We start from the raw sequence: 25,547 nt of genomic DNA, 5'->3' as shown, positions 1-25,547 counted from the left end.
TAAGGTCACACGACTAGCAGTCAGCACTACAGAAATTCTAAATTTAGTTTCCTTTTTCCCTGAACCAAGCCTCTTTTTTTTTTTTTTGTATTTTTCCGAAGTTGGAAACCGGGAGGCAGTCAGACAGACTCCCGCATACACCGGACTGGGATCCACCCCGGCATGCCCACCAGGGGGCAATGCTCTGCCCATCTTGGGGCATCGCTCTGCCACAATCAGAGCCATTCTAGCGCCTGATGCAGAGGCCACAGAGCCATCCCCAGGCCCGGGCAAACTTCGCTCCAATGGAGCCTTGGCTGCGGGAGAGGAAGAAAGAGACAGAGAGGAAGGAGAGGGGGAGGGGTGAAGAAGCAGATGGGCGCTTCTCCTGTGTGCCCTGGCCGGGAATCGAACCCGGGACTTCTGCATGCCAGGCCGAAGCTCTACCACTGAGCCAACCGGCCAGGGCCCTGAACCAAGCCTCTTGATCAATCACTACCCTCTATTAACTAGAAGAGGATCTCATTGCCCAGTCCCCACCCCCACCCAGCTTCTGAGACAGATAGATACTTCTCCTCCTACCACACACATTTTTTTCCTTAAGAGGATTTTTAAAGGCCATCCCTCTAAGAATAATTTTATTCTGAGAGTGCATCAGTTTAATATAAATGGCTAACATCTACAAACAGAACTTCCCACTTCCATTCAGAAACATCCTCCTGTTCCATTAGAGAACACCTTTTTTTCCCCCGAGTTCACTCTTTAAGAGTGGCCCTGGCTTTCATTCTTAAGCACATGGTTCTCTTAGCTCCACCTTTCCTCCAGAGGAAATCCATGAGCTACTGGCTGAGGTTTACAAAGAGAATGAAAACAAAAGAAGGCAAGAATTGTCTACATTTAAAGTGCTGGAAAATCCAACATTTTATTTACTACATTTTGGTGACTACATAAATGCTGAAACATTTTAACACTGAAAAGCATGATGGCATCATCACTTGCTTTTTTTTTCTTTTTTTTCTTTTTTTTTGCTTAGCAAACACAGCAGATGATATTGCACGGCATAAAGTGAAAACAGTAGCGAAGCTTAAAAAATAGAAAAAAGAAACCTTAATGTGGTACAGGAAATACTCATAAACAAACCAGAGTAATGCCTAATGCATTACACTTTTTGTTGCTACACACAAAAATACAGAAGAAGCGTTGGACAGAGAGAGACACAAAATATTAGCAAACAACCATAACTGCATACAATATCATTTCGTCTGAAATGTAGATGCAACGTAGAAACTACCACTGCTTTCTAACTGACAAAGAAAATGACAGCAACATTTGTCTTTTATCAAAAATCTTCTAAGCCCCTCATGGTTAGGTTTTTTAATTCATTAATTATTTAATTATGTATTTACCTTTTCTTCCTCCCCCCTCCCCCCCCCACTACTAAGGAAGAACTCCCTCTGCTCTTGGAAGATTTTCTACTCTACTGATCTTTTTTTTTTTTTCTTTTTTTTTTCTTTAGTTTTTACCTGATGATTGTCTTAGGCACCCTCCTTACATAATAAATCATCAAACTAACTTGAACAGGGAAACTGAGTCACGCTCAAACAATAGCTAAGGTCAAGGTATATTAAAAATAACAGAAGTGGAAGGGGACAGTCTAGGTGAGTGACAGGTGGGCTGACTTCAGAAGGGACAAGAAACACAGGGCGATATGAAGACGACTACCAAAACAAGTGGAAGACAATGTTTTAATGTTTATTTTGTTAAAAATACTTGTCACTTGGTTCGGACGGCATATCTAAAACGAGGCCACAATGATTATGCAATTAATGCAGAACATACCACAAAAAAAATCAAGACTATCACAGAGACAGGAAATGTGACCTTGTGAATACAACTGTGCTCAGCATTTCACTGCTGAAGGTCAAAGTCTTCTCCCTCCACCATTTTCCTGGGCTTTCTGTAACTCACTGCACAGTGTTTGCATTAACAACAAATAATTAGTCAATGCTTACCAACAGAGCACTGAACAATCCTGCAACTCAGTGCAGATTTATTGCCCAATTAAAACAAGTATAAAAATGCTTCTAAGAAAATGTAACATTTGACCCAAAGTCTAAGCCCTCCTTTCCCTTCCCCACCCAAACACTCCTGCAAAATAAAATAATGTAAGTTTCTTGTAGTGAGAGGAAAACTATTTACATTTATGGATTTGTGCCATGTAGTTGAAGCAACTTATTTCAGCAACATAAAGCAAAGTAGCGGGCACTGGATCTTCTGAGGATGCCACCAATCGACTGAGAATTATGTGTGTGCTGATCTAAATTAAAGCAGAGCTAAGAATCTGAGCAGCCTTGATGGAGGGGGTGGGAGGCAGGGACCATCTCTAGTGTGTGGAAAGCGAAACTAGTGGCAAGATGAAGTGAGAAGAAACAAATGCAAACAGGCTTGGGGTACATTCACCAGGGGACTCTCACATTTGAGGATAATTCTTCTAATTTTGGTGGGTAGGAGAATGAGAGGAATGGGGGGAATGGAAATTGTGAAGAGCAGATTCCAAGAAACAGATGTGGGGTTGGAAGATGTAACTGTGAAACATTTTCCTTAAACTTAACTGGTAATTGGGGCCAAGCAGTGATGTTTTCCTTTTCCCATGGGTTGGCCAGATGGGCAGGGGCCCAGTCAGCTGCCTTATGGCCTTGACTTTCTCTGTGAGGATATGAAGCCATTATATTCTCCTTTCAGCACTGCCAAAGGAACTGTGTCTTCATGTCCTGCTCCCTGCCTTGAAGCAATTCAGAAACTTGGTGAAACATAAGAGGATTTCCAAATTCAAGTTAGCTTGTCTCTTTGAGTTTTTATACTCTTTACTTCTTATACCCGTGCGAATGGCTTAAAAACAAAACAAAACAAAAAAACTAGCCAAGTATCTTTACAAATTTCGGTGCTTTGGAACATTAAACGAGTCTTAAATTCTTTGGAATTTCAGGTCTAACCTGCAAAATAATCTTTTCTTTAAAAAAATCAATAAGTTAAAGGAAGAACACAAATAAAGCCTTTCTTCTTTCTAAGTGACCAAAAAAAACCCAAAAAACCCAACAACAACAAACTACCTTGAAACACTCATTTTGGCATGTACAAGTTTTCTGAGGGGGAACCTGGCAGTGTTCACAACACACATGGAAGTGCCTGCTAAGAAAAAGCTAAAGATACACACCCTGCAGTTAAGAGAAGCTCTTGCCTTCAGCTCATCTTAGCATCAAGAACTAAAAGATTGTAACATAAAGCTTTGGCCATTTGGATTCTACTATATACATTTTAGGAACTACACAGTCATAAATTAAAGCCGTGATTAAATAAGCTCATATAAAACATAATTAAATTAAAAAAAATCACAGCACATTATAGAGAAAATAGGAACCAGTTTCACAAAAAAGAGATTTTATATATATATATATATGTATATATGTATACTTTTTACCCTGTGGAAACAAATTTACTACGAAACACAAAAACTTCATAAGTAACCATCAGAAGGAGAAGCATTTCTTATTCCACTCTTGCATTTGTACACAACTCTTAACCGAAGTGGGGAACATTTCCGGAAATTAAGTCTTCCTTGAGCAACAGAGCAGTTCTGTCAAGAAAATAAACCCCAAACCGAAGAGGGGAGGGGCGGACATCCCAAACATACAAACTACAAAATAAATAAGAATTATAAAGTTTCTTTTAAAAGTAACCTTAACAATTATCAAACTAGTAAGTTCTGCCTTATCACATAGACTCTCTATACAACATAACCCTAAAACTTTATTACTATGAGGTATTTGGAGGAATTGGTAAAAGTGATGCACGGCCTGCCTGGGGAAGGGACTCGGTGAAGTGGGGGGACCTCAAAGGGGAACAAGGAGAAGGAGCTTTGGTTTATCAGCAAGAAATTGGGAGGAAAAAAGTCATCCTTTGGTATCAAAGAAAGTTTCATTGCATGGTTGCACGGAAAAAGCACCACGGTGAATAATTATTCCTTTTTTTTTTTTATTTTTTCATTAGTGGCCTTTCTAAGAGGCTGAGGTATTCAAAGAGTATAAGGTGAGAGAGGTCAACAGCGGTTTAACACTTTGGTTCAAGCAAGGCACTCATCCTAGGAGTTTACAAAGTTTGCAACATGTTTGCCTAGAGATTTACAAGTAGAACTAGCAGTAATAAGAGTAGTATTTCCTAATGTTGTTGTTGTCGTCGTATCATTATTATTAAGAATGAAGACAAGTTTACACACTGAGTGAAGAGTGAGGAGGGCGGAGGAGGTGGGAGAAGGGACGGGGTGGAGTTCCCTCTGCAGACTGAGGCCGTGCATGAAAATATCTTTGGTATTCTTTGGTATCATATCAATGTGATTAAAATCACCAATGGAAATTGAGTGAGGTAGCGTCTTTGGTTCACACTATAAATAGTAGATCTTTACATTTTTTTTTTTTTTTACATGTGAAAGTAGCTATTTCTTACCTTCTGCTTCTTTGTCCTTCCTATTTAGGAAATAGTTACCAAATGCACTGTAAAGCTAACCACACCACAAGAATAATCCAGAGGCCCATTGCATCTCAAAACGGCCTCCGGTGTTTTGAATGCACCCTAAACAACTAGATAGGAAAGGGAGAAGTGCTTTCTCTTTGTTTGCTAGATGCATAGTTTTCATCCTTTATGTACAAAGAAGGGAGGACCTTTTTTTTTTTTTTTTTTTTTTATTTAGGGAAAATGCCTTTATAGCTCCTGTGAAAATGTCCTAGGACTCTTTGGTATAGCAAAGTTTGCATTCAACCTGCAAAGATGGGTCATTCACCTGTGGTAGGCAATGGGACAGGCATGAGTTTAAACGTAGCATGGTGCTTTTGCTTTTTTTTTTTCCTGGAAAATTAACAATGCTTTTTGGGGGGATGGGGGGTAGAGTGAGTGACATGTTCAGTTAGGACTTCTGAATTTCCCCGCACATTTTCTTTGATTTTTGGGGTCTCTTCCAGCTGCATCCAGGGATGGGAACACTCAGTTCCTGACATCCAGAATTCTTTCACCTGAACATTTACTGGAGCCTGGGCTTCTGGGCTGTCCAGACTGTCCACTCTTTCCCTCGGCTCCCTTTCAGGGAAGCTTCTGCTTGTGAGAGGACATAAATGATTTATTGCCAAAAACCAGTCTAACTTCCATTCTACCAAAACAAAAACAGAAAAAACACAAACCAAAACATGTTATTTGAAGTGCGGTTTTGGAATAAACAAATAAATAAAAGAGTGAGCTATCTTTTTAGGTGAATTTTGTTCAAAGACTGAGAAAAGATGGGTGGAAAGTGGCATGTGGCCTGCTCGGTTGTGGTAGGTTTAGAACCTGAGCCATAAATGAATGCTATATGAAACAGGAACAGAAGCATTTTCTCTCTATGTGACAAGTCAGAAGCAAAACAGAATCAGTCATACATGATGGAATAAGTGTATTGCTTGTGAGAAGCTGAGTTTGTCTGTTATGATTTCTAAGAAGCAGAGGTTGTGAAGATGCTTAAACAGTCAAGTAAAAAAATTGTTTTTCAGGCTCGGATTTGTGCATCTGTTTATGAGAAAATATATCTCTAGGCCCTGAAATTGCATGTGGGTGCACATTCAATGCTGGTATAAAAATTATCTTTGGTGTTAGCAAATAGAATCACTGGTTATTTTTCAAAAAACCATTGTGGTGAGAATATTAAAAATGTAGCAATATTCTTTGAGACTATGTCTACACAGTACCAAAATAATTGGTTGAAGACTTAAACTGTAGTTAGATTAATTTGACAGGGTAATGTAGTAAAAACAAAGCAAAAAACATGGTTGCCTAATTCAACTTTTGTTTTCCTTGGGGTATTGAATTTGGTAAGATTGGTTGTAGACACAGCTTGAATTTCCCTGCATTTAAAATTCTCATGTTTTTAAATAAATAAGGCTTTCCTCACTCCTAAATTACAAACACATTATATAGCTGTACTCATGGACACCTCTATTTCTGAAGAGAGAGAAAAAGGTAATCAGTTTTTTTCCTTTTAGTTTATGTCATTGACAACATTAAATTTCAAGCAAATCTTGGAGGGTGGCCATTTAAACGGTCTCTTTTAATAGCTGAATTGTAATTGTGCCATTTTTAGAAGGAAAAATTTAAGCTGGAATTTGGGGTGAGATAAAGAAAATAGTGTGTCAAGGCGAATGTGCTGTCTCATTACAGGGGGACTCTGTGTTGGCTTCCTTTCCTCATTCTACAGCAGACGGGAAGGAGACACAGATGGCTGAGTGGTTTTGTTTCATCTTTCCAGGTGCCTGCCTTTTCTAGATCGAGACAAGATGTTGAGATTTTATTCTGAGGAGTTAGGTCTTATTTTAATACAGTTTAATTTTTTTTTTTTTAGCATTAATGAATCTCAATAAACAACTTATTGTTGAGATAACATTTAACTTTATATTTCTAGTTAGATGTGCTAATTAACTAAGAATACCCAGTTCTTTACCTAATAGTACAAAAGACATTCCTTTATATAAGTGACACCTCAATGGAATTTAGAGAGAATTTGGGGGGAAAGCAAGTGATTCACTTGGGTACTGTTAGTACAACTGTATTATTATTATTATTATTATTATTATTATTTGCCTTGATCTCTATAGCCCTGGTTTACTGACTTGGGAAAATAGAAATTTAAATTTTTACTTTTGGAGATTCAGGTCTAGTTTTTCTCTGTCCCTGTTAGAGTGGTATCTATGTTATAAAACTTCCAGTTTAAAGTAGTAGCAAGAAAGAATGTAGTACACTTCGGAGGCTATGCTTAATGAAATAAATAGCTTAAGACCCACAGAACCCAAAGTCTTATCTGCCACTAGGATTTGGGTGTTGTCTATGTTCCACCATTTCTTGGTTGTACCTGCTATTTCTATTGATGTCCAAGTCATAAAATGGGATTAGCAACACAATCAGTTTGATTATTAGACTAATTACAAATATTGGATAGTTTATTTTAATTCTACTGTTGGTCTGCTCTCTTTGTGTCTTTGTAAAGTATTTTAAAAAGGTATTTGGTGTCAAACGCATAGAGCAAATTTGTCAAATTAACCTACGTATGGAGTCCTTTTTTTCATGATCTTTTTACTAAAAAGCATTACTTTGAACAAATTTTCTAATTTAGTTACCCGTTCTGTTAAAGTTAGTTTTCTAGTTTACAAGTGGGATCCTACTTTGTAAGAATCCCAGGTTTTTTCAGCTATAAACCGATTCTGGAATCATGTTTATATGTTCACTTCAGTGACGTTTATGGATCCCGAAAGGCAGGGTGCCGTCTGGATGTGTATGTACACTGTGTTGGCCTCTCTGTTGTGGTATTAATTGCTTCCCTGAAGCTACATTCTTTCTTGACAGTTCTGAAAATGAATATTTCAAATGTTTCAAGAGTCATAAATAATAGTCATGATTCTACGTGGCATGTGTGTTACAGCTAGATCAGTTCATACGTATAACTTTACATAGTATCTTGTGTAAAAATAGCTTTGGTTATTAAAATCATTGCAATAAAATACCTGCACTATAATATTGTGTTCTTTGGTACCTAGGTGATTTTTTTTTTTAATGAATGGACTCTTGTTTCATTTCTTAAAAAATAGCTGAACATTTCTTAACAAACAAAGAGAATGCACTAGTTTAGGTGTCATTCAAATTTTCTTTGCTGGGTTTGAATCTGCATTTAGGTTGTGGGCCTGGCAGGTTCAAACAATAGGCTAGACGAGCGAAATCACACTCTTAATCCAATGAACTCAGACAACCCCACACTGTTGGTTGCACTCCTACAGTACAATCCTTCCTGAAGACCAGCCCTGCCTAAGTCCCTAACCATTGGTGGTGTGTGTGTGTGTGTGTGTGTGTGTGTGTCCATGCACGCACCCACACAGTACTGAGACACCATACACCTTCATGGCGCGGTGGAACAGATAAGAAAGTCTGATCTTAAAAGATGTCCACTCAATGGCTCAAAATCACTTATGCTCCAAACCACAGAGCAGCCAAGCACAGCGAGAATGATCCTGGATTGAAGGTGTGAGGTCCAGTGGTGTTTTCCCGCTTGTAAGTTTTCTTGCCAAGTTGTTGTCCCGTTGAAGTGTGTGTCTCCGAACAAAGTCAGAATGCAGGTGAGCTAAGTCTTTGGTTTCTTTGGACTATAAATAACACTTTTTTTTTTCTTCAAATATTTCTAAGTATAAACCTGCTATCCTGAGGTCCTGGTCTTTTAAAAATTATTTTTTATTTAAAGCTTTTCCACCGAGGTTTTAGTTCGTGGTTATTCCTTCATGCTTTGGTACAAGTGCTTGATGAAGAAGATGAGTTGCCTGAAGTGGAGCTGCCTTCGTCCTGCCATTTGTCCAGGCTCCTCCTCCTCGCATTCATGAAGAAGTTGCTGACGGTGCTCAGCTCCAGCCCCAGCTGCTGGGAAATGGTGATTTGTAATTCTTTGGATGGACGCTTATTTTCCTTGAATATTGCATGTAGAGTTCGACGCTGGACATCTGTGAAGACCAGCCTGGGCTTTTTGGGTGTGTTGCCTCTATCCTTCCCATGTTCTTGCTCTTTCCTTTTGCACGCTGCAAGGAAACACAGAGGCTGTTAGAACAAGTTGCCCGGGAGGACACAGAGGGGCAAGGCAGAGCCAATAAAGCGTGTTAGCCATTCCTCTTGTCCGCTTTCTGTCTGCTGACCTCTGACTATGGCACCATGGCAGGCTAGGAGGGAAGTGTGACAAGATGATGGGGGATCAGGAAGAGGGGGAGTTCAGTGAGTCCTGACTTTGAGGCTCCGACAGTACCTCCATTTTGTCTGTGGTAAATCAATTAGCTCCATCTGGCCCTACAAGTCCTCGTCTGCAGAATATAGGGTTTGGGCTAAACAAACTTATTCTTAGAATTTTTAAAATCACCATCTGCAAATGGATGTAGGAATACCTACCTGGCTGGGTTGTGGTAACGGCATAGGAAATAGTACATATAAAAGTTCATGTTAAAAAAAAAAAAGTTCACGTTAACTGACATGCTTTACACACGCAAAGTCTGGTCAGCTGGAAGTGGTGGCCACTCTCAAAGGGTTATACGGTCGAGAATGCTAGAAGCCTAATTGAGAGTCTGAAAATAAAAAGAAATTGCACTGGGTTCCCTTCTGACCTTTGTTTTCTGGTGTATGTAAGAAAACTGTAGGCAGTGATCTCTCACGCCCATCCAACAGCCTTCCACTGATTCGCTGGTGGAACCAGGACTTGTGGAGAGGTGATGGCTGCTTCCTCACCATGGGGACCAAACCTGTCATGTTATGAATATTCACCTTTGGGGTCTCTCTGAGCCTCCATTTTGCTCTTCATGAAAGACAAGCTCTAGGAGTTCCCTTCTGCCCTCACCCCATCTCCCACTGAGGAGCTCCCTTCCCTGCTCATGTTTCTGGGTCCCCATATCGTGAGGCTGCCTCTTGGCTGTGAGAGCTGTTTTGGAACACCATCCCAATGTGGCCCTCGGCTCCTGGGGTTTGGTGCTGGATCAGGGTCTTTCCTCATCTCAGATATCACACTCCTCTTTCTAGCCTCACACGGCTCCCTGGCTTCCACCTGCCAAAGGGGCTTTATGGGATATATTGCTAACAACACCCTTGCCCTGCTCCCCATTTCCACCATCACTCATTCCCTATAGCCATCCCCGAAAAACAGTACAATCCAAGTGAAAACAGTGCTCTGGTTATGCTGCAGCCATTTTCAGACCAGGCTCCTGTGCCCAGACTCTAATCCGGTTGCTGCCTCTCATCCTCCCGCCAAGACCATTCTGGAGCAGCCACTGTGCTCTGTGCATCTCTCTGGTTGTACTCTGACATGAGCTCCAACCACAGGGAGAGGCAGGTAGAGCATCTTCCTGGTGGAAATAGGGACTGTTACCGGTTCATATCCCCTCAGACCTCCAGCGGGCTGCTTGGCCTGTTGCTATCTCTTCCTCCAGCTCCTGGCTCTCCAGAGTCTGGGTTCTCAATTCCATAGACAATGGTTCACTAGCTCCCGCAAGATGCAGCCTCTGTGCTCTCCCCAGGGAGCCCTGCTCCTCTGCCCGCCCCTACTCTTCATTCCTGAGTGGTCCAGATCCTGGATTTCTGAGTCCCCCTAAGGCCTTACGTGTCCATTAGCACAAATTAGCTCAGCAATCAGATCAGCTGAAAAGCTAATGGGTGAAGGCTGAAGAAGCCTCTAGTCTTTGGAGTCCAATCTAGGGGTATCCAATTTTTTAAATAAACTATATGCTACTTAGTAAAAAATGATTTGAGTATATACTCCCTAATACTATTTATAAATTATACTCATGTGTTAACTGTACTACACTATTATGAACATTATAAAGCATACACAAAATATAGAACATTTTTAAAGCGGTAAAATAAAAATAAAGACATAGAAATTCTCTTCTACAGATGAATCAGCCTGCCCAGGCCTTAGAGTGCATTCACCCCCTGAAGGAACCACTGATCCAGTCACAGAAAACACAGGGTAGGAATTTCAGAATGAACATGAGGGGAGACCTCAGTCACAAAAGACAGATGTTTGGGCAAGTCAGGTACATGGTACCTTTCATAACACATCCCGTAGGTTGCTAGCTACAACATGATGGGGCAGCCTCAACATAATGGGAAGTATTTATTAATCTGCACCATATTAAGCACTATATACCAAACCAGCTGAATTTTCCCAAATAGAGTTCCTTCCTCCAGGGATCTACAGCTCTCACTGGACAACTAGATTAAGTCCCTGAAAATGATAGCTGACTAGACCAAAAACTCTAGTTAGAGTCAGCCCATGTAGACGTAGCTTTATACAATCTGATGCACAAGGCTGATTCATTCATTCACACTCAAAAATGAATATAACACAGATTTTGCTCTTAAGGAGGTCAGCCTTGTGGTCACGTAAAAAAATAACTGCAAGAAAAAGAGGATGCCTGACCAGGCGGTGGCGCAGTGGATAGAGCATTGGACTGGGATGCGGAGGACCCAGGTTCGAGACCCCGAGGTCGCCAGCTTGAGCGCGGGCTCATCTGGTTTGAGCAAAGCTCACCAGCTTGGACCCAAGGTCGCTGGCTCGAGCAAGGGGTTACTTGGTCTGCTGAAGGCCCGTGGTCAAGGCACATATGAGAAAGCAATCAATAAACAACTAAGGTGTCACAATGAAAAACTGATGATTGATGCTTCTCATCTCTCTCCGTTCCTGTCTGTCTATCCCTATCTATCCCTCTCTCTGACTCTCTCTCTGTCCCTGTAAAAAAAAGAAAAAGAAAAAGAGGACACAGCATATTACCTCTGTTTGAGGATATTAAGGAAGGCATTGCAGAGGAGGGCGTGCTTATACTGGGCCCTACAGGGTGAATAGGAGTTGGCTAGTGAAAGAAGTGGGACAAATTCTTACTCAGCAGGGGGAGCAGCATTTGTGAAGGATTGATAAGTATTAGTAGATTGGTATTAGTGGGGCAAGAGTGCACCCAGGAGGAGAGTTGTGGGAGACAAGTTTTCCCAGGTAGACAGAGATCAGAACTGAATTATCTTTAGACAAGGAGGAGTTATTGAAAGGTTATGAGTACAGGTGTAGTGTGATTAAATTTGGGTTTAGACAAACCCTTCTGGTGGTGTTATGGGGGGTGTATTAGAAAGCAGCAATATTAGAGATAAGGATGCTCTGGTAATCCACCCCGACCCCCCACAGGACTAAGGCACTCATTCTTCCACCTGGCTGGTGGCTCTCTGCTGAGGTCCATTCTGGGAATTGCCCTTGGCCAAAGGTTATGCCACCCTGGGGTGTGGTGGGGGACTGCCCATATCCAGCTTGTGTGTGTGTGGGTGAAGATGGGTTGGTATGGATGGTGGAGGTTGAAAACAGTGAGAATGTGTTGGTTTAAGATCCCCCAACCACAGCCCTTGCATCAAGTTGGGACAGCTCTGGAGGGTCATCCAGTTACAGAACACCCCGTAGGACAGATTGAGGCTATTCTTACAACTACATTGAAGTTCAACATCTCCCTCTGCTTGGTTTTACCTCCTCCACCCCACCCTGCACAGTGGTTATTCCCCATAGCTTTCTCTTATACCCTTTCTGAATGCAAGTTGCAGAAACCCAGAGTCTTTTCCCCAGAAAACCTAACTTAAGAGGAAACCATTAGAAAACCAATGTAGTGAGGACCACAAATTAGACAATGTCAGTTAAGGATGGACTATAGGGAGCAAATTCAAGAGCTTCTTGGAAGGCAGAAAGAATCAAGAGGAGTTACTGACAGCTTCGCTGGGAGGATGGTGTTCAGAACATCTCCCAGGTTTTTGTTTGGACAGTAGTAATGGGGCGATTAGAAAATACAGATAAAGAAATGAATTTTATGAGGGCAGTAATCACTTCTATGTGAGACAAACTGCATTTGAAGTAGTTGTTGGATGTTCTGTTAAAGATCCCCAATAGTGGCCTGACCTGTGGTGGTGCAGTGGATAAAGCGTCAACCTGGAAATGCTGAGGTCACCGGTTCGAAACCCTGGGTTTGCCTGGTCAAGGCACATATGGGAGTTGATGCTTCCTGCTCCTCCCCCTGTTCTCTCTCTCTCTCTCTCCCTCTCTCTCTCTCCACTCTCTCTCTAATAAAAATGAAAAAAAAAAAGATCCCCAATAGTTAGTTGACCGGCAAACAGCAGGATATATGGGGTCTACCCCTCAGGGGAGAGATCTGGGCTAGAAATAGAAACTGGGAAGTCGTTAGGACTCTAGATGGTAAATTACACAGAACACATGTTGTTGGAAAAGTACATAACTGAGCGTTGGGTGAAGACTCAACATATTTATCATTCAAAAGGTAGAGTGGCCTGACCTGTGGTGGCACAGTGGGTAAAGCGTCGACCTGGAAATACTGAGGTTGCCGGTTCAAAACCCTGGGCTTGCCTGGTCAAGGCACATATGGGAGTTGATGCTTCCAGCTCCTCCCCCCTTCTCCCTCTCTGTCTCTCTCTCTCCCTCTCTCTCTCCTCTCTAAAAATGAATAAATTAAAAAAAAAAAAGGTAGAGTGAAGGGAAATCACAAAGATAACCATTTGCCACCTAATCAGAACGTATGTTTGAATGACTTCCGTCTTGTCCTCAGCCTCTGGCAGGACTGAATGGGCTAAAGCTACTGTTGAGCCAGCATTTCTCAAATGGCACCAGAGGAATAAACACATCTTAGACAGGGGTTTCTTGAAAAGATGGTTTGTAGGTCAAGTACATTTATAAAATCCTACTACTGTATATATAGCCTCCTTCACAAAATTCATAATATGTGTTTGCACATGTAATTCTGTTTCGCAAATTTTCTCAACCCCAGAATCCTTTTTGTTGTGACTATCTATGTCTCATACAATTCTGGTGTTGGGGAAACGCAGTTTGGAAGTTCAGAGCCCCAGCTCTCAAGCACTGCACACAATGTCAGAACTTGGGAAGTAAGATTCCCCTAGAGGAGAGAGCAGGGCTGACTTGTTCTGTATTCCAGGGCCTCCTGGCATAATGCCTGACTCTGAGGGGAGTTCAGTACCCATCTGGACACTGCAGGGAGTGTCTGTGACTAAATGCGTGTGGTATATCTAGAAAGAACTCTATGCAGAAGCTGGAGTTGCTGAATAAGAAAGCAGAGATAGCTTGACCTGTGGTGGCGCAGTGGATAAAGCGTCGACCTGGAAATGCTGAGGTCGCCGGTTCAAGGCCCTGGGCTTGCTCGGTCAAGGCACATATGGGAGTTGATGCTTCCAGCTCCTCCCCCCTTCTCTCTCTCTGTCTCTCTCTCCTCTCTCTCCTTCTCTCTCTCCTCTCTAAAAATGAATAAATAAATTTAAAAAAATTAAAAAAAAAGAAAAAAAAGAAAGCAGAGATATTGGTAGAATAGCGAGTGGACTAAAGTCTGTTGAGAGTCCTTGGGTGACCTCAACAAGGAGGCTAGGAGGAGCTACCCTTAGAAATAAAATCATACTTTCAGAAGCTTGTACAGAACTATAGTCATTAGGACCGTTAAGAGAATATGAATGAAAGCAATGATTTGGAATCTCCATGGAATTCATTTCAGGGCACAGATCACCTGTTAGGTGGGAAGCCACCAACTGGGGTCATGAGAGTCCACAGTGTGCAAGGCAGAGAAAGAGAGAGAGAGAGTAAGGAAGTGCAAATGAAGCATGACAAGATGTACTGCTGCTTAGGGAACAGCAATGTGTGTATTTTAGGTGAAAGTTTAGGTGTTTTATTTTTGGGACAGAGAAAGAGAGAGACAGAGAGAGGGACAGATAGGGATAGACAGACAGGAAGGGAGAGAGATAAGAAGCATCAGTTCTTTGTTGTGGCACCTTAGTTGTTCATTGATTGCTTTCTCACATGTGCCTTGACCGGGGGGCTACAGCAGAGTGAGTGTCCCCTTGCTCAAGCCAGCGACCTTTGGGCTCAAGCTTGTGACCTTGGGGTTTCGAACCTGGGTCCTCTGTGCTCCGGTCTGATGCTCTATCCATTGCACCACCACCTGGTCAGGTTGAAAGTTATACTTTTTGTGTAAGAATACAGTTTCCATGAAAAATAGACAAGTATTTATCATAGAAGTGGATTTATGGGAAGAGGATTTCTCTTATTTGTTAAAAGTGATATTGGAGATGACCCCTCATGAGTCACCTTCTTTTTTTTTTTTGTATTTTTCTGAAGCTGGAAACGGGGAGAGACAGTCAGACAGACTCCCGCATGCGCCCGACCGGGATCCACCCAGCACGCCCACCAGGGGCGATGCTCTGCCCACCAGGGGGCGATGCTCTGCTCCTCCGGGGCGTCGCTCTGCCGCAACCAGAGCCACTCTAGCGCCTGGGGCAGAGGCCAAGGAGCCATCCCCAGCGCCCGGGCCATCTTTGCTCCAATGGAGCCTTGGCTGCGGGAGGGGAAGAGAGAGACAGAGAGGAAGGAGGGGGGGGTGGAGAAGCAAATGGGTGCTTCTCTTGTGTGCCCTGGCCGGGAATCGAACCCGGGTCCCCCGCACGCCAGGCCGACGCTCTACCACTGAGCCAACCGGCCAGGGCCGAGTCACCTTCTTGAAGGTGGGCAAGGAAATATATTTTCAAGTTGCAGTGGAAAAGTGTAACGTGGGTTTTCTCAGACAGGTGACCGTGACCTTTATAGGTGACATCACCCACGGAGAGTCCTATGTGGGAGGCAGAAGTAGGCATGGAAGGTGGTAAAAGGCAGAGCATGGCTTTGGGCACTACAGAACAAAAAATTATAGAGAAGTTTTTTAAAAGGCAGCACATAAGGATGTGGGACAAGGACAGAAGCTTTCATTTTCAGGCATACTTGGGCCTGTGCTTTATCCATAGTTGGCAAGACAGAGCCAAGGATATATTTTTTTTCCAGAGACAGAGAGAGAGTCAGAGACAGGGATAGAAAGGGACAGACAGACAGGAATGGAGAGATGAGAACATCAATCATTAGTTTTTCGTTGTGCATTGAGACACCTTAGTTGTTCATTGATTACTTTCTCATATGTGCCTTAACCGCAGGCCTTCAGGAGACCGAGTAACCCCCTGCTCGAGCCAGCGACCTTGGGTCCAAGCTGGTGGGCTTTGCTCAAGCCAGATGAGCCTGCGCTCAAGCTGGCGACCTCAGGGTCTCGAACCTGGGTCCTCGCTCTATCCACTGTGCCACCATCTGGTCAGGCAAGCCAAGGATATTTTAAGATATATTAATTCTGCAGGATGTTGAAAGATATTTTATGAACAATGAGTTTAGGAGGTTAGTTCATTTAGGAAAGGCTGAGTTAACTGATGATTAAACAAGCTTCTTTCACGCAGGACTTCCCAGAGCCTTCAATATGCTAACAGGCACTGATACTTTCTAGTGTATGGAGTCTCCCAAACTTATTTGATTAAGAAACTATTTAGAGAATTTCTCTCAAGAATGGCATTACTTAGAACAGTGTTTCTCAACACGCGGTTGGCAGACCCATGATCATCTGTGAACTGTTAGCGACCTGAAGCAAGACCAGTACAGAGAACTGAGAATGAGCAATTAGAAATGTTTGTGGCAGTTTGATGTTACTGCAACATTCAAGTATGTGATTTGTTGTTCTAGTAATACATTTTTTATGGTAGTATCAAGAGTATTGGTCCAGGACAGATGGACGTGAGAAACAAACAACTAGCCAACTAGCCCTTCACTACATAGAGCTTAAGAAGCCTTTATAAAACATAGAGTAAAACAAAATCCAAGAATCAGCTATCAGCCAAGTGTTCGTGTAACCAACTTACTGTGTATCCATTTTCCTGATTTAATGACATGAAAGACTTTACAACATCTATACTGCTGATTGAGGTGTAGAAAAGTCTGCCAAGAACTTGTCTGGCAATATGTGGGCACAGACATATTGGCCTGGAAGACATTTATAAAGCTAGATAGATTTACAACACAGATTCTCAGGGGAACCTGGACTGAGAGGACACAGACTCAAGTTCCTGTTCTTTTTTTTTTTCTACAGAGACAGAGAGAGAGTCAGAGAGAGGGATAGACAGGGACAGACAGACAGGAACGCAGAGAGATGAGAAGCATCAATCATTAGTTTTTTGTTGTGCATTGCAACACCTTAGTTGTTCATTGATTGCTTTCTCATATGTGCCTTGACCGCGGGCCTTCAGCAGACCAAGTAACCCCTTGCTCGAGCCAGCGACCTTGGGCTTAAGCTGGTGAGCTTTTGCTTAAGCCAGATGAGCCCGCACTCAAGCTGGCGACCTCAGGGTCTCGAACCTGGGTCCTCTGCATCCCAGTCTGACGCTCTATCCACTGCGCCACCTCCAGTCAGGCAAGTCCCCGTTCTTTAAGCATGCATACATGTGTGATATTGGACTCATACTTCATCTTCTTTGAGCCTTAATCAGCTGCAAAACAGAGGACAACAGCCTTTTTTCCTCACAGGATTGTAACAAGCATTAAATAAGATAATATATGTTGAAGTAATCATTAAAACCCTTAAGGAGTATTCTAGTTGTTTGCAAATTAGTTTTCTGATGCTTTCTTCCTTCTTTAGTCAAGGTGCAAGTATAAATATGGAATTGACACAGCAGTTGGAATCTGCTTTGTCTCTAGCTTGTGGTATGAACTTGGACACATCACTAATTTCTTTCTCTGCTTCCTTTATTTTATTTATTTTATTTTTTTGTATTTTTCTGAAGCTGGAACAGGGAGAGACAGTCAGACAGACTCCCGCATGCGCCCGACCGGGATCCACCCGGCACGCCCACCAGGGGCGATGCTCTGCCCACCAGGGGGCGATGCTCTGCCCCTCCAGGGCATTGCTCTGCCAAGACCAGAGCCACTCTAGCGCCTGGGGCAGAGGCCAAGGAGCCATCCCCAGCTCCCGGGCCATCTTTGCTCCAATGGAGCCTCTGCTGAGGGAGGGTAAGAGAGAGACAGAGAGGAAGGAGAGGGGGTGGAGAAGCAAATGGGCGCTTCTCCTATGTGCCCTGGCCGGGAATCGAACCCGGGTCCCCCGCACGCCAGGTCAACGCTTTACCGCTGAGCTAACCGGCCAGGGCCTCTCTGCTTCCTTTAAATGAGCAGGCTATGTTCCAAGGCCCCTGTGGGTGCGAAAGCCCTGTGAGCCAATGAACTCATGGCTGCAGAATCTCTTGGTTTCCAAAGTCTCTTTAAAAACTTCCAAGAGAAAAAACAAACAAACAAATAAACAAAAACTTCCAAGAGAACTGCATCTGTCTTTCAGAATATATACTCACAATGTGTACTATGCCATTGCATCCTGTGAGTTTTAATGGATATGGCCGAGGGCAGCTGTTGCCTGAGCAGTGAACTCCTGGACATCTTCATCCTTATGGCTTCTCAAAAAAGAGCAGGTATTGGCTCTGCAGGAACATCAGCCAGTCCTGCTAATAATGCAGATGCACGTGCATCTGAATGAAGGTGATAAAACAAACTCATGTTCCTCACAGGTACTTTCACTTTCTGAATTTATGAGCTTTATAGAAGAAAACAGATACAACCCCCACTCCCACAGACCCTGCACACAGTTCAGCATTTGCCTTCCTAGGACTCTGAGCTATTCAATAATAGTTAATTTGCATGTTTATTGAGTTTCTACATTTTTATTAAAACTGTAGGACAATTTATTTAACTTACTTCCTGACAGACGTTCTTAGTCTGTTTGTCCCAGAGTTGGCTGCTCCACATAGGGTAGAATCATGGATTAGAGGTAGGCTGACTTCTTAGGGGCAGTGCAGCTGTGTGCGTTGCAGTGTGTACTCATTAAAAGTGCACTGAAGGGTTCGACCAGGGGAGGCACAGTGGATAGAGTGTTGAGCTGCGACCCTGAGGACCCAGGTTCGAAATTCCTAGGTCTCCAGTTTGAGCCCAGGCTCATCCAGCTTGAGCTCAGGGTCACCGGCTTGAGTGTGGGATTATCAACATTTGAAGCCCAAAGTCGCTGGCCTGAGCAAGTGGTCAATGGCCTGGCTCCTGTCAAGTATGAAAAGCAATCAATGAACAACTAAAGTGACTCAACTATGAATTGATGCTTCTCATCTCTCTCCCTTCCTCTCTATTTCTCTCTCTCTCTTTCTTGGAAAAGAAAAGTACACTAGAGTCCAGGTATAGTCAGAGTGTTCTCCATATTCCTGGTCTATGAATTGTCAGAAATTTTGGGTTCTGATGCGGGCTCGGTCATTAATTAGCTGAATGATTAGATTAAATCCCTTAACCAAACTAAGTCCAGGTTCTTTAATTATATAATGAAGGGACTGGGCTAAATAACTTACAGTCCTTCTGGGTACAGCTCTATAACTAGATGTGTGTCAATGCTTTCCACTCTAGGGGAAGCAGCTGGCAGGACAGACCCCATCCAGGACTGTTGGTTTCTGCATTGTAAACAGGCACCTGGAGAAGTGTGAGGGTTGAACTATTAATTCTAGAATTGGCTGGCTCACCCTTCCAGCCCATGGCCCCAATATCATGTCCAATGATGCTGGCTTTCTCCTGGCAGGCCGAGATGGGGTGGGATTGAGGAGAGAAGGCCTTGGAGGCAGAGCACCTTCAGATCGGGTAGGAAGGAGAAGAGGATCTCTTTGTTTAGTAAACAGTATTGACAGAAAATGGACTTCATACGTTGAATTATTCTTAGACAATTTGTAAAGGTCCTTTATTTTTCATTTTATTTATTTATTTATTTATTTATTTTAACAGAGACAGAGAGAGAGTCAGGATAGATAGGGACAGACAGACAGAAACGAAGAGAGACGAGAAGAATCAATCATTAGTTTTTCCTTGCGACACCTTAGTTGTTCATTGATTGCTTTCTCATATGTGCTTTGACCATGGGGCTACAGCAGACTGAGTAACCCCTTGCTCAAGCCAGCGACCTTGGGCTCAAGCTGGTGAGCTTTTGCTCAAACCAGATGAGCCTGCGCTCAAGCTGGTGACCTTTGGTCTCGAACCTGGGTCCTCTGCATCCCAGTCCGATGCTCTGTCCACTGTGCCACTGCCTGGTCAGGCTGTAAAGGTCCTTTAGAAAACTCAAGCTTATGTTAGTTACACGAAGGAGTAATAAGAAAAGTAGGTTTTTTTTTGGGGTGGACCCACACACAGATAAGTGACAATCAGTGGTTGGCACACTTCCAAGAAGCTGTGGTATATCTGACAGAGTAAGATGGAAATGGAGCCAAATGAATGGAATGTCCATTGAGCCCCCAAAAACCCTCTCTTGACAGCTGAAACTGCTTTTCAAAGTATACTCTACGGGACAATATATATGAAGGAGCAAGCATGCAAATAAGACAGATTTCAGTAAGACAGAGAGGGGTCGGGAGAAATGGAAAGGGAGAACTATGGAAGTGAACGTGGCAGGTCTGCCCCTGAGTCCACTTTACAGGCCACTGTGAGAGCAACGAGCCAGCGGGTGGGCCATGGCAGCTTCAGGATCACAGCCCGGACTCCAGAGCCATAGTGCTATCTGAGCTGCCTGGAGTTAATTTGTTGTACTGTGCCTAATATTTTTTTAAATTTTATTTATTTTTATTTTTTTAAAGACTTTATTTATTTATTTTAGAGAGGAGAGAAGGAGGAGGAGGAGAGAGAGAGAGTGAGAGAGGGAGAGAGAGAGAAGAGGGGAGGAACAGGAAGCATCAACTCCCATATGTGCCTTGACCAGGTAATCCCAGGGTTTTGAACCAGTGACCTCAGCATTCCAGGTCGATGCTTTATCCACTGCGCCACCACAGGTCAGGCAGTGCCTAATTTTTAAAGTAGTGGCTCCTAATATACTGCTCACAAAAATTAGAGGATATTTCAAAATGAATATGAAGAGATAAAGAAAAGAAGCATTGATTTTTTTTATTAAACAAGAACATCAGAAAAGCAAACAAGTCAAAGAAAGTTGTTTAATTATGCAAATGAGATGCAAAACCAACTTTTATTTCATTGATGAAAATGCACTATACAAAAGACTGTAAGTACTGGAGTATCTGTATGTTCCCTGACCCCCTAATTTTTGTGAGCATTAGTATTTGGAACAAGGTAGTTATTAAGTGGCAAATTTAGAGGGCACAGCACAATGTATAATTTGGACAGCTACTCCAGGGAGTTCTAATGGATACGGCCAAGGGCAGCCACTGCTTGGGGGAGTCAACTCCTGCAGGGAATGTGATGGCAGCAGAGGAAGATGAAGCCAACACAGTCTGAGGGAAACAGACAGATTTGTTGTGTCTGTGAGTTTGTGGGGCAGCCAGAGCATCTACAGAAACTCTTCTGGGCATGCATGCAAAAGGCCTAACAAAAACCCCAAAGAGCAGACATTTCCAGCCAGGAATGAACACAGTTAACCTCCTCCCACCAACCCCTGGCCGAATCTTGCTTTACAGTGCTTAAAACACCGCTGATAAAACTTCTCCTGTGAACCCCACAAACTCAGGGGAGTAGAAAGGTTATTTCTTTTTCTGTAAGTGAAGAGACAGTATCAGAGAGGGCAGGTGACCTGCCTATGGGCACACGGCTGGTTAGTGGGGGACCTCCGAGTCCACTGTGCCCGGGAGGCAGGCATCAGCATGCTGGACACATCACAAAATCTTTGCCCAGGATGGGGAACGGGAAGGAGCAGCTGGCAAAGGGGAGCCCAGGGAACCCGCAGCCATGGCGCGCGGAGTGGGAGCAGTTGGCCAGCAGGGTAGCAGGCTGCGTGTCAGCCAGACCTGCCTCTCTGTGGCCGAAAGAACTGCAGTTGGCCCAGCCAGGAAAGTGGGCTGCACAGAGGTTGAGGTGGAAGGCGTTCTAGCAGCATAGGGGACAGCACACTCATGCTGGTCTGGAGAGGGACAGGGGTAAATCCAGTTTCAGTAGGACAGCAGAGGAACACGAGACAGCTGTCTCCAAATGAATGCTTGCTTTGAGAGGAAGCTGAAGGAAACTGCCCCTTAAAAAAGAAAAGATGGGGAGCTGTGGGTTAGCCAGGACGTGTCTGCTCCATCAGATCCAGGTTGGAAAAGTCACCCAAACCTCTCACCACTCCACTTATTTGCTCTTTTAACAGAGCTGTCTGGTACAGAGACCTACCTTCCCAAGCATCTGCTGCCTAAAGTCAGCATATAAAATAATTCCATCAACCTCTCTTCCCTAGGTAAAGCTCTGTAGCTGGAGCCCAGGAGTGGGAACTACATTGGACATTGTGATCAAAGGAGGGCAGAGGCTGCCTGGGCCCGGAGTGCTGGAACAGGATCACCTGAAACTGACGGTGGCTTCCCCTGGGCCAAGTCCACACGTGCTGTGTGTGACCTCACAGAGCCGCACAGCAACGATGGGAGGTCCGAACCATTATTATCCCTATTTTACAAATGGGCAGTTTTAGGCTTAGAGATTGAAGGACTGGTCCAAGGTTATCTTGACAGTAAATGGTAGAGTTGGGATTAGAGCCAGTGTGGGGCCCAGCAACAGTACTGGAGACCAGGTGTGGCCTGGGTTTTCCTCATGGAACAGGGGTGTGTGGGGGAATCAGAGAATCATACACTTAACTTCACCCATGGGTTCTGCAACTTTGAGTGAATGAAAGGACTTACAATGAAACCAATTTTATCATAGTCTATTTGATATAAATAGGAGTTCAGTTCTAGGCAACTCATCAACATTATAACAAAACTATGTTATTGGAGGGCCTGCTGTACTGGCTTTCACTCTACGTAAATCCGCAAACAGCCATTTTAATGTGATTCTAGGCTATCTTAGTTCTTCTCCCACAAACTTCGTCTTCTTTCTTTTGTCCTGTGTTTCCTCCGGCACATACTGAATCTGAGACAGAAAGGTGGGCTGGGATTCCTCAATGAATGCGTGCATTTTCATACTCCTCTGAGACTTGCCTGTCGGCCTGCTGGCCCTCCATGCGCACGTGCATACACTTCCCTCAGCAGCACGGGACCAAGCTTTTTGATACTCACAGGAAGGGACACCCACCACCTGGCCCTTCCTTCCAGGAAGCTCTTTCCCTGCACTGTAGCTTCAAAGGAACCAGTGGGAAGAGAAGCTGCTGTCTTGCACCTGCTTGTCTGTTCAGTAACAAAAGATCATATAATTCTTTCCTGAAAGGTGGCTCAGAAATTCTGAACTTAAATTCCTAAATTTCTGCTGATGCCTGATCATTAGATTTTTTTTTTTAATTTTTATTTATTTATTTCAGAGACAGAGCGAGAGTCAGAGAGAGGGATAGACAGGGACAGAAAGAGATGAGAAGCATCAATCATCAGTTTTTCGTTGCAACACCTTAGTTGTTCATTGATTGCTTTCTTATATGTGCCTTGACAGTGGGCCTTCAGCAGACTGAGTAACCCCTTGCTCGAGCCAGCAACCTTGGGGTTAAGCTGGTGAGCTTTTTGCTCACACCAGATGAGCCCGCGCTCAAGCTGGCGGCCTCAGGGTCTCGAACCTGGGTCCTTCTGCATCCCAATCAGACGCTCTATCCACTGTGCCACCGCCCGGTCAGGCTGATCATTGGATTTTTTTTAATTTATTTTTATTTATTTATTTATTTTTTTGGTGAGAGGAGGGTAGACAGTGAGGCAGACTCCTGCACGTGCCCCGACTGGGATCCACTTGGCAACCCGGTCTTGGGCCGATGCTCTTGTACCGAGTTATTTTTTTAGCACTTGAGGCTGATGAGCTCTAACGGAGCTGTCCTCGGTGCCTGGGGCTATGGTAAACCAATCGAGCCACTGGCTGCAGGAGGGGAAGAGGGAAAGAAGGGGGAGAGAAGCAAAGGTTTCTTCTTCTGTGTGCCCTGGCTGGAAATTGAACCTAGGACATCCATATGCCAGGCCGACGCTCTATTCACTGAGCCAATGGCCAGGGCTGGATCATTTGAATTTTATTATATCAGTATCCCTCACCTTGAAGAGTCCCTCAACAGTTTGGACCCCAATAATTGGAAATATGTGCTATTGATGCCCTACTTATGATGTTGATTCTACAAGGCAGAATGAATGGCACGGCTGATGTATTACAGTAGATACTTATGCATTTTATCTCATACAAACCTAATGTGAATTGTAAGTCTTAGTTTCATGATCCCATTCCTTTAATTAATAGCTGTAAATAATACCTTATAATATTCACAGCAATTGAAAGTTATGAAATAAAATGCCTTCAAAAATAACCTAAAATTTTGACTTTGCACTAAGTCATCAGACATTGCACTAATAATTTCAAATTAGTTGTTTGCATTTCTGGAATGTTGTCTGTAGAATGCAATTGTAAGTGCTACTCTCCCAGTGACATGTATTAGACAATTAGTTTTACAAGGGTCTCAAGAGAAAAGCTCTTTGTGGGTGGTGGTCTACTATGATTTCAAGGATCTTGACATTGACCTCAACCATGTTTCCTATCTCATTTCCCACTACTGCCCCCACCACCACCCACAGTGAGCCACACTGCCCAGAAGTCAGTCATTAATACGTAAGAACTTTCACCCCCACTCCTTTGTTCAAGCAAGTTGTTCCCTTCACCAAGATGTCCTTCCTTCCATTTATTTTCCATATAAAATTTCCCTTTGTAATCAAGACCCAGCTCAAGCATTTCATTTTCTGCTAAGCCTTCTCTATCTCCTCTTCCGTCCAGGGAGAACTGCTATCTCCTGTGCTCATAGAGTCCCCTGGATAATTATCTACTTACCCATCTCTCTCACTAGATCATGGGATCCTTAGGAGTAGATCATGGCTTATTTCTTTGGCATCCTTGTTACATAAATAAACTGGATGTGGCCCCATGGAAAATGAAGACACCCAAGACACAAGTCTTTATCTTTTGAAAATGTATACATAGATACACTTCCATGAGATTGCCTTAATCATTTATTAGATAATTATTTTGAAGCTCTTTAATGGCACTGTGGGAGATATTTCATTTATTTTCTTTTTTAAAAAATTAAATTTATTGGAGTGACATTTGTTAGTAAAATTACATAGGGTTTTTTTGTGGTTTTTTTTTTTTTTTTGACAGTGACAGAGAGAGGAACAGACAGATTTGAAGGCAGAGAGATGAGGAGCATCAATTCTTTGTTGTGGCACCTTAGTTTCTCAGTGATTGCTTTCTCATATGTGCCTTGACTGGGGGGCTACAGCAAACCGAGTGACCCCTTGCTCAAGCCAGCAACCTTGGGTTCAAGCTGGTGGGCCTTGCTCAAACCAGATGAGCCTGTGCTCAAACTGGCGACCTTGGGGTTTCGAACCTGGGTCCTCAGCGTCCCAGTCTGATGCTCTGTCTACTGCGCTACCACCTGGTCAGGCTAAAATTACATAGGTTTTAATGGGATTGTGGTGGTGAGGATAGTCCTGAAATGTCATTGACAAGTGAGTGAAAGGGGGTTGAGCCCTGGTAAAGGAAGCTGATATTGCCATCACTCCTGTGATGGATTTAGAAGGTGTTCCGGCCAGGGAGGGAGGGGGCTGGTGAAACAGAGCTGGAAGAGCAGAAGGCTTGGAAGGGCTGAGTTTGGGTAGGGCTATATAAATGAGCCCCTCCCAGGTGAGGTGCCCAGGTGGGGGGTCACTGGGTACTAAAAAGCAAAGGGATGCTATTTGTGTCTGTTCTTGCTAACTCTAGGTGGTGACTCGAGTCGATAAAGACAGAGTTGATAAAGATGCAATTTATGAATAATGTCAGTAAATACCTACACAGAGTCTGTGTGGTGGAAACCATACAATTAATGAGATGATCCTAGTCTTGTAGAAACTGAAATTCAAGGGGTGAAGGATATAAATTAAAAAATGTCTTATATGCCTGACCAGGTAGTGGTGTGGTGGCCCAGTGGATAGAGTGTTGGACTGGGACATGGAGGACCCAGGTTTGAAACCCCAAGGTTGCCGGCTTGAGTGAGGGCTCATCTGTCTTGATCATGGGCTCAACAGCTTGAGCGCTGGGTGGCTAGCTTAAGCATAGAATAATAGACATGACCCCATGGTTGCTGGCTTGAGCCCAAGGTTGCTGGCTGGAGCAAAGGGTC

At 43.5% G+C, this 25,547-nt stretch overlaps 1 protein-coding gene across 1 annotated transcript in view; it reads right to left on the bottom strand.

Moving 5' to 3' along the window:
* Positions 1-1,082: 1,082 nt before the first annotated feature.
* Positions 1,083-25,547, bottom strand: part of ONECUT1 (one cut homeobox 1) — a 48,570-nt gene continuing 24,105 nt past the window's right edge. Inside the window, exon 2 of the mRNA XM_066276270.1 lies at positions 1,083-8,609. Within this exon, the coding sequence (XP_066132367.1) occupies positions 8,317-8,609 (293 nt within the window). The 3' untranslated portion in view covers positions 1,083-8,316. The remainder of the gene's footprint in view (positions 8,610-25,547) is intronic.

Source organism: Saccopteryx bilineata, chromosome 4, assembly GCF_036850765.1.
Source record: "Saccopteryx bilineata isolate mSacBil1 chromosome 4, mSacBil1_pri_phased_curated, whole genome shotgun sequence".
Classification (NCBI taxonomy): domain Eukaryota; kingdom Metazoa; phylum Chordata; class Mammalia; order Chiroptera; family Emballonuridae; genus Saccopteryx; species Saccopteryx bilineata.
The sequence above is the reverse complement of the archived record's forward strand: the minus strand, read 5'-3'. Positions and strand labels throughout refer to the sequence as shown.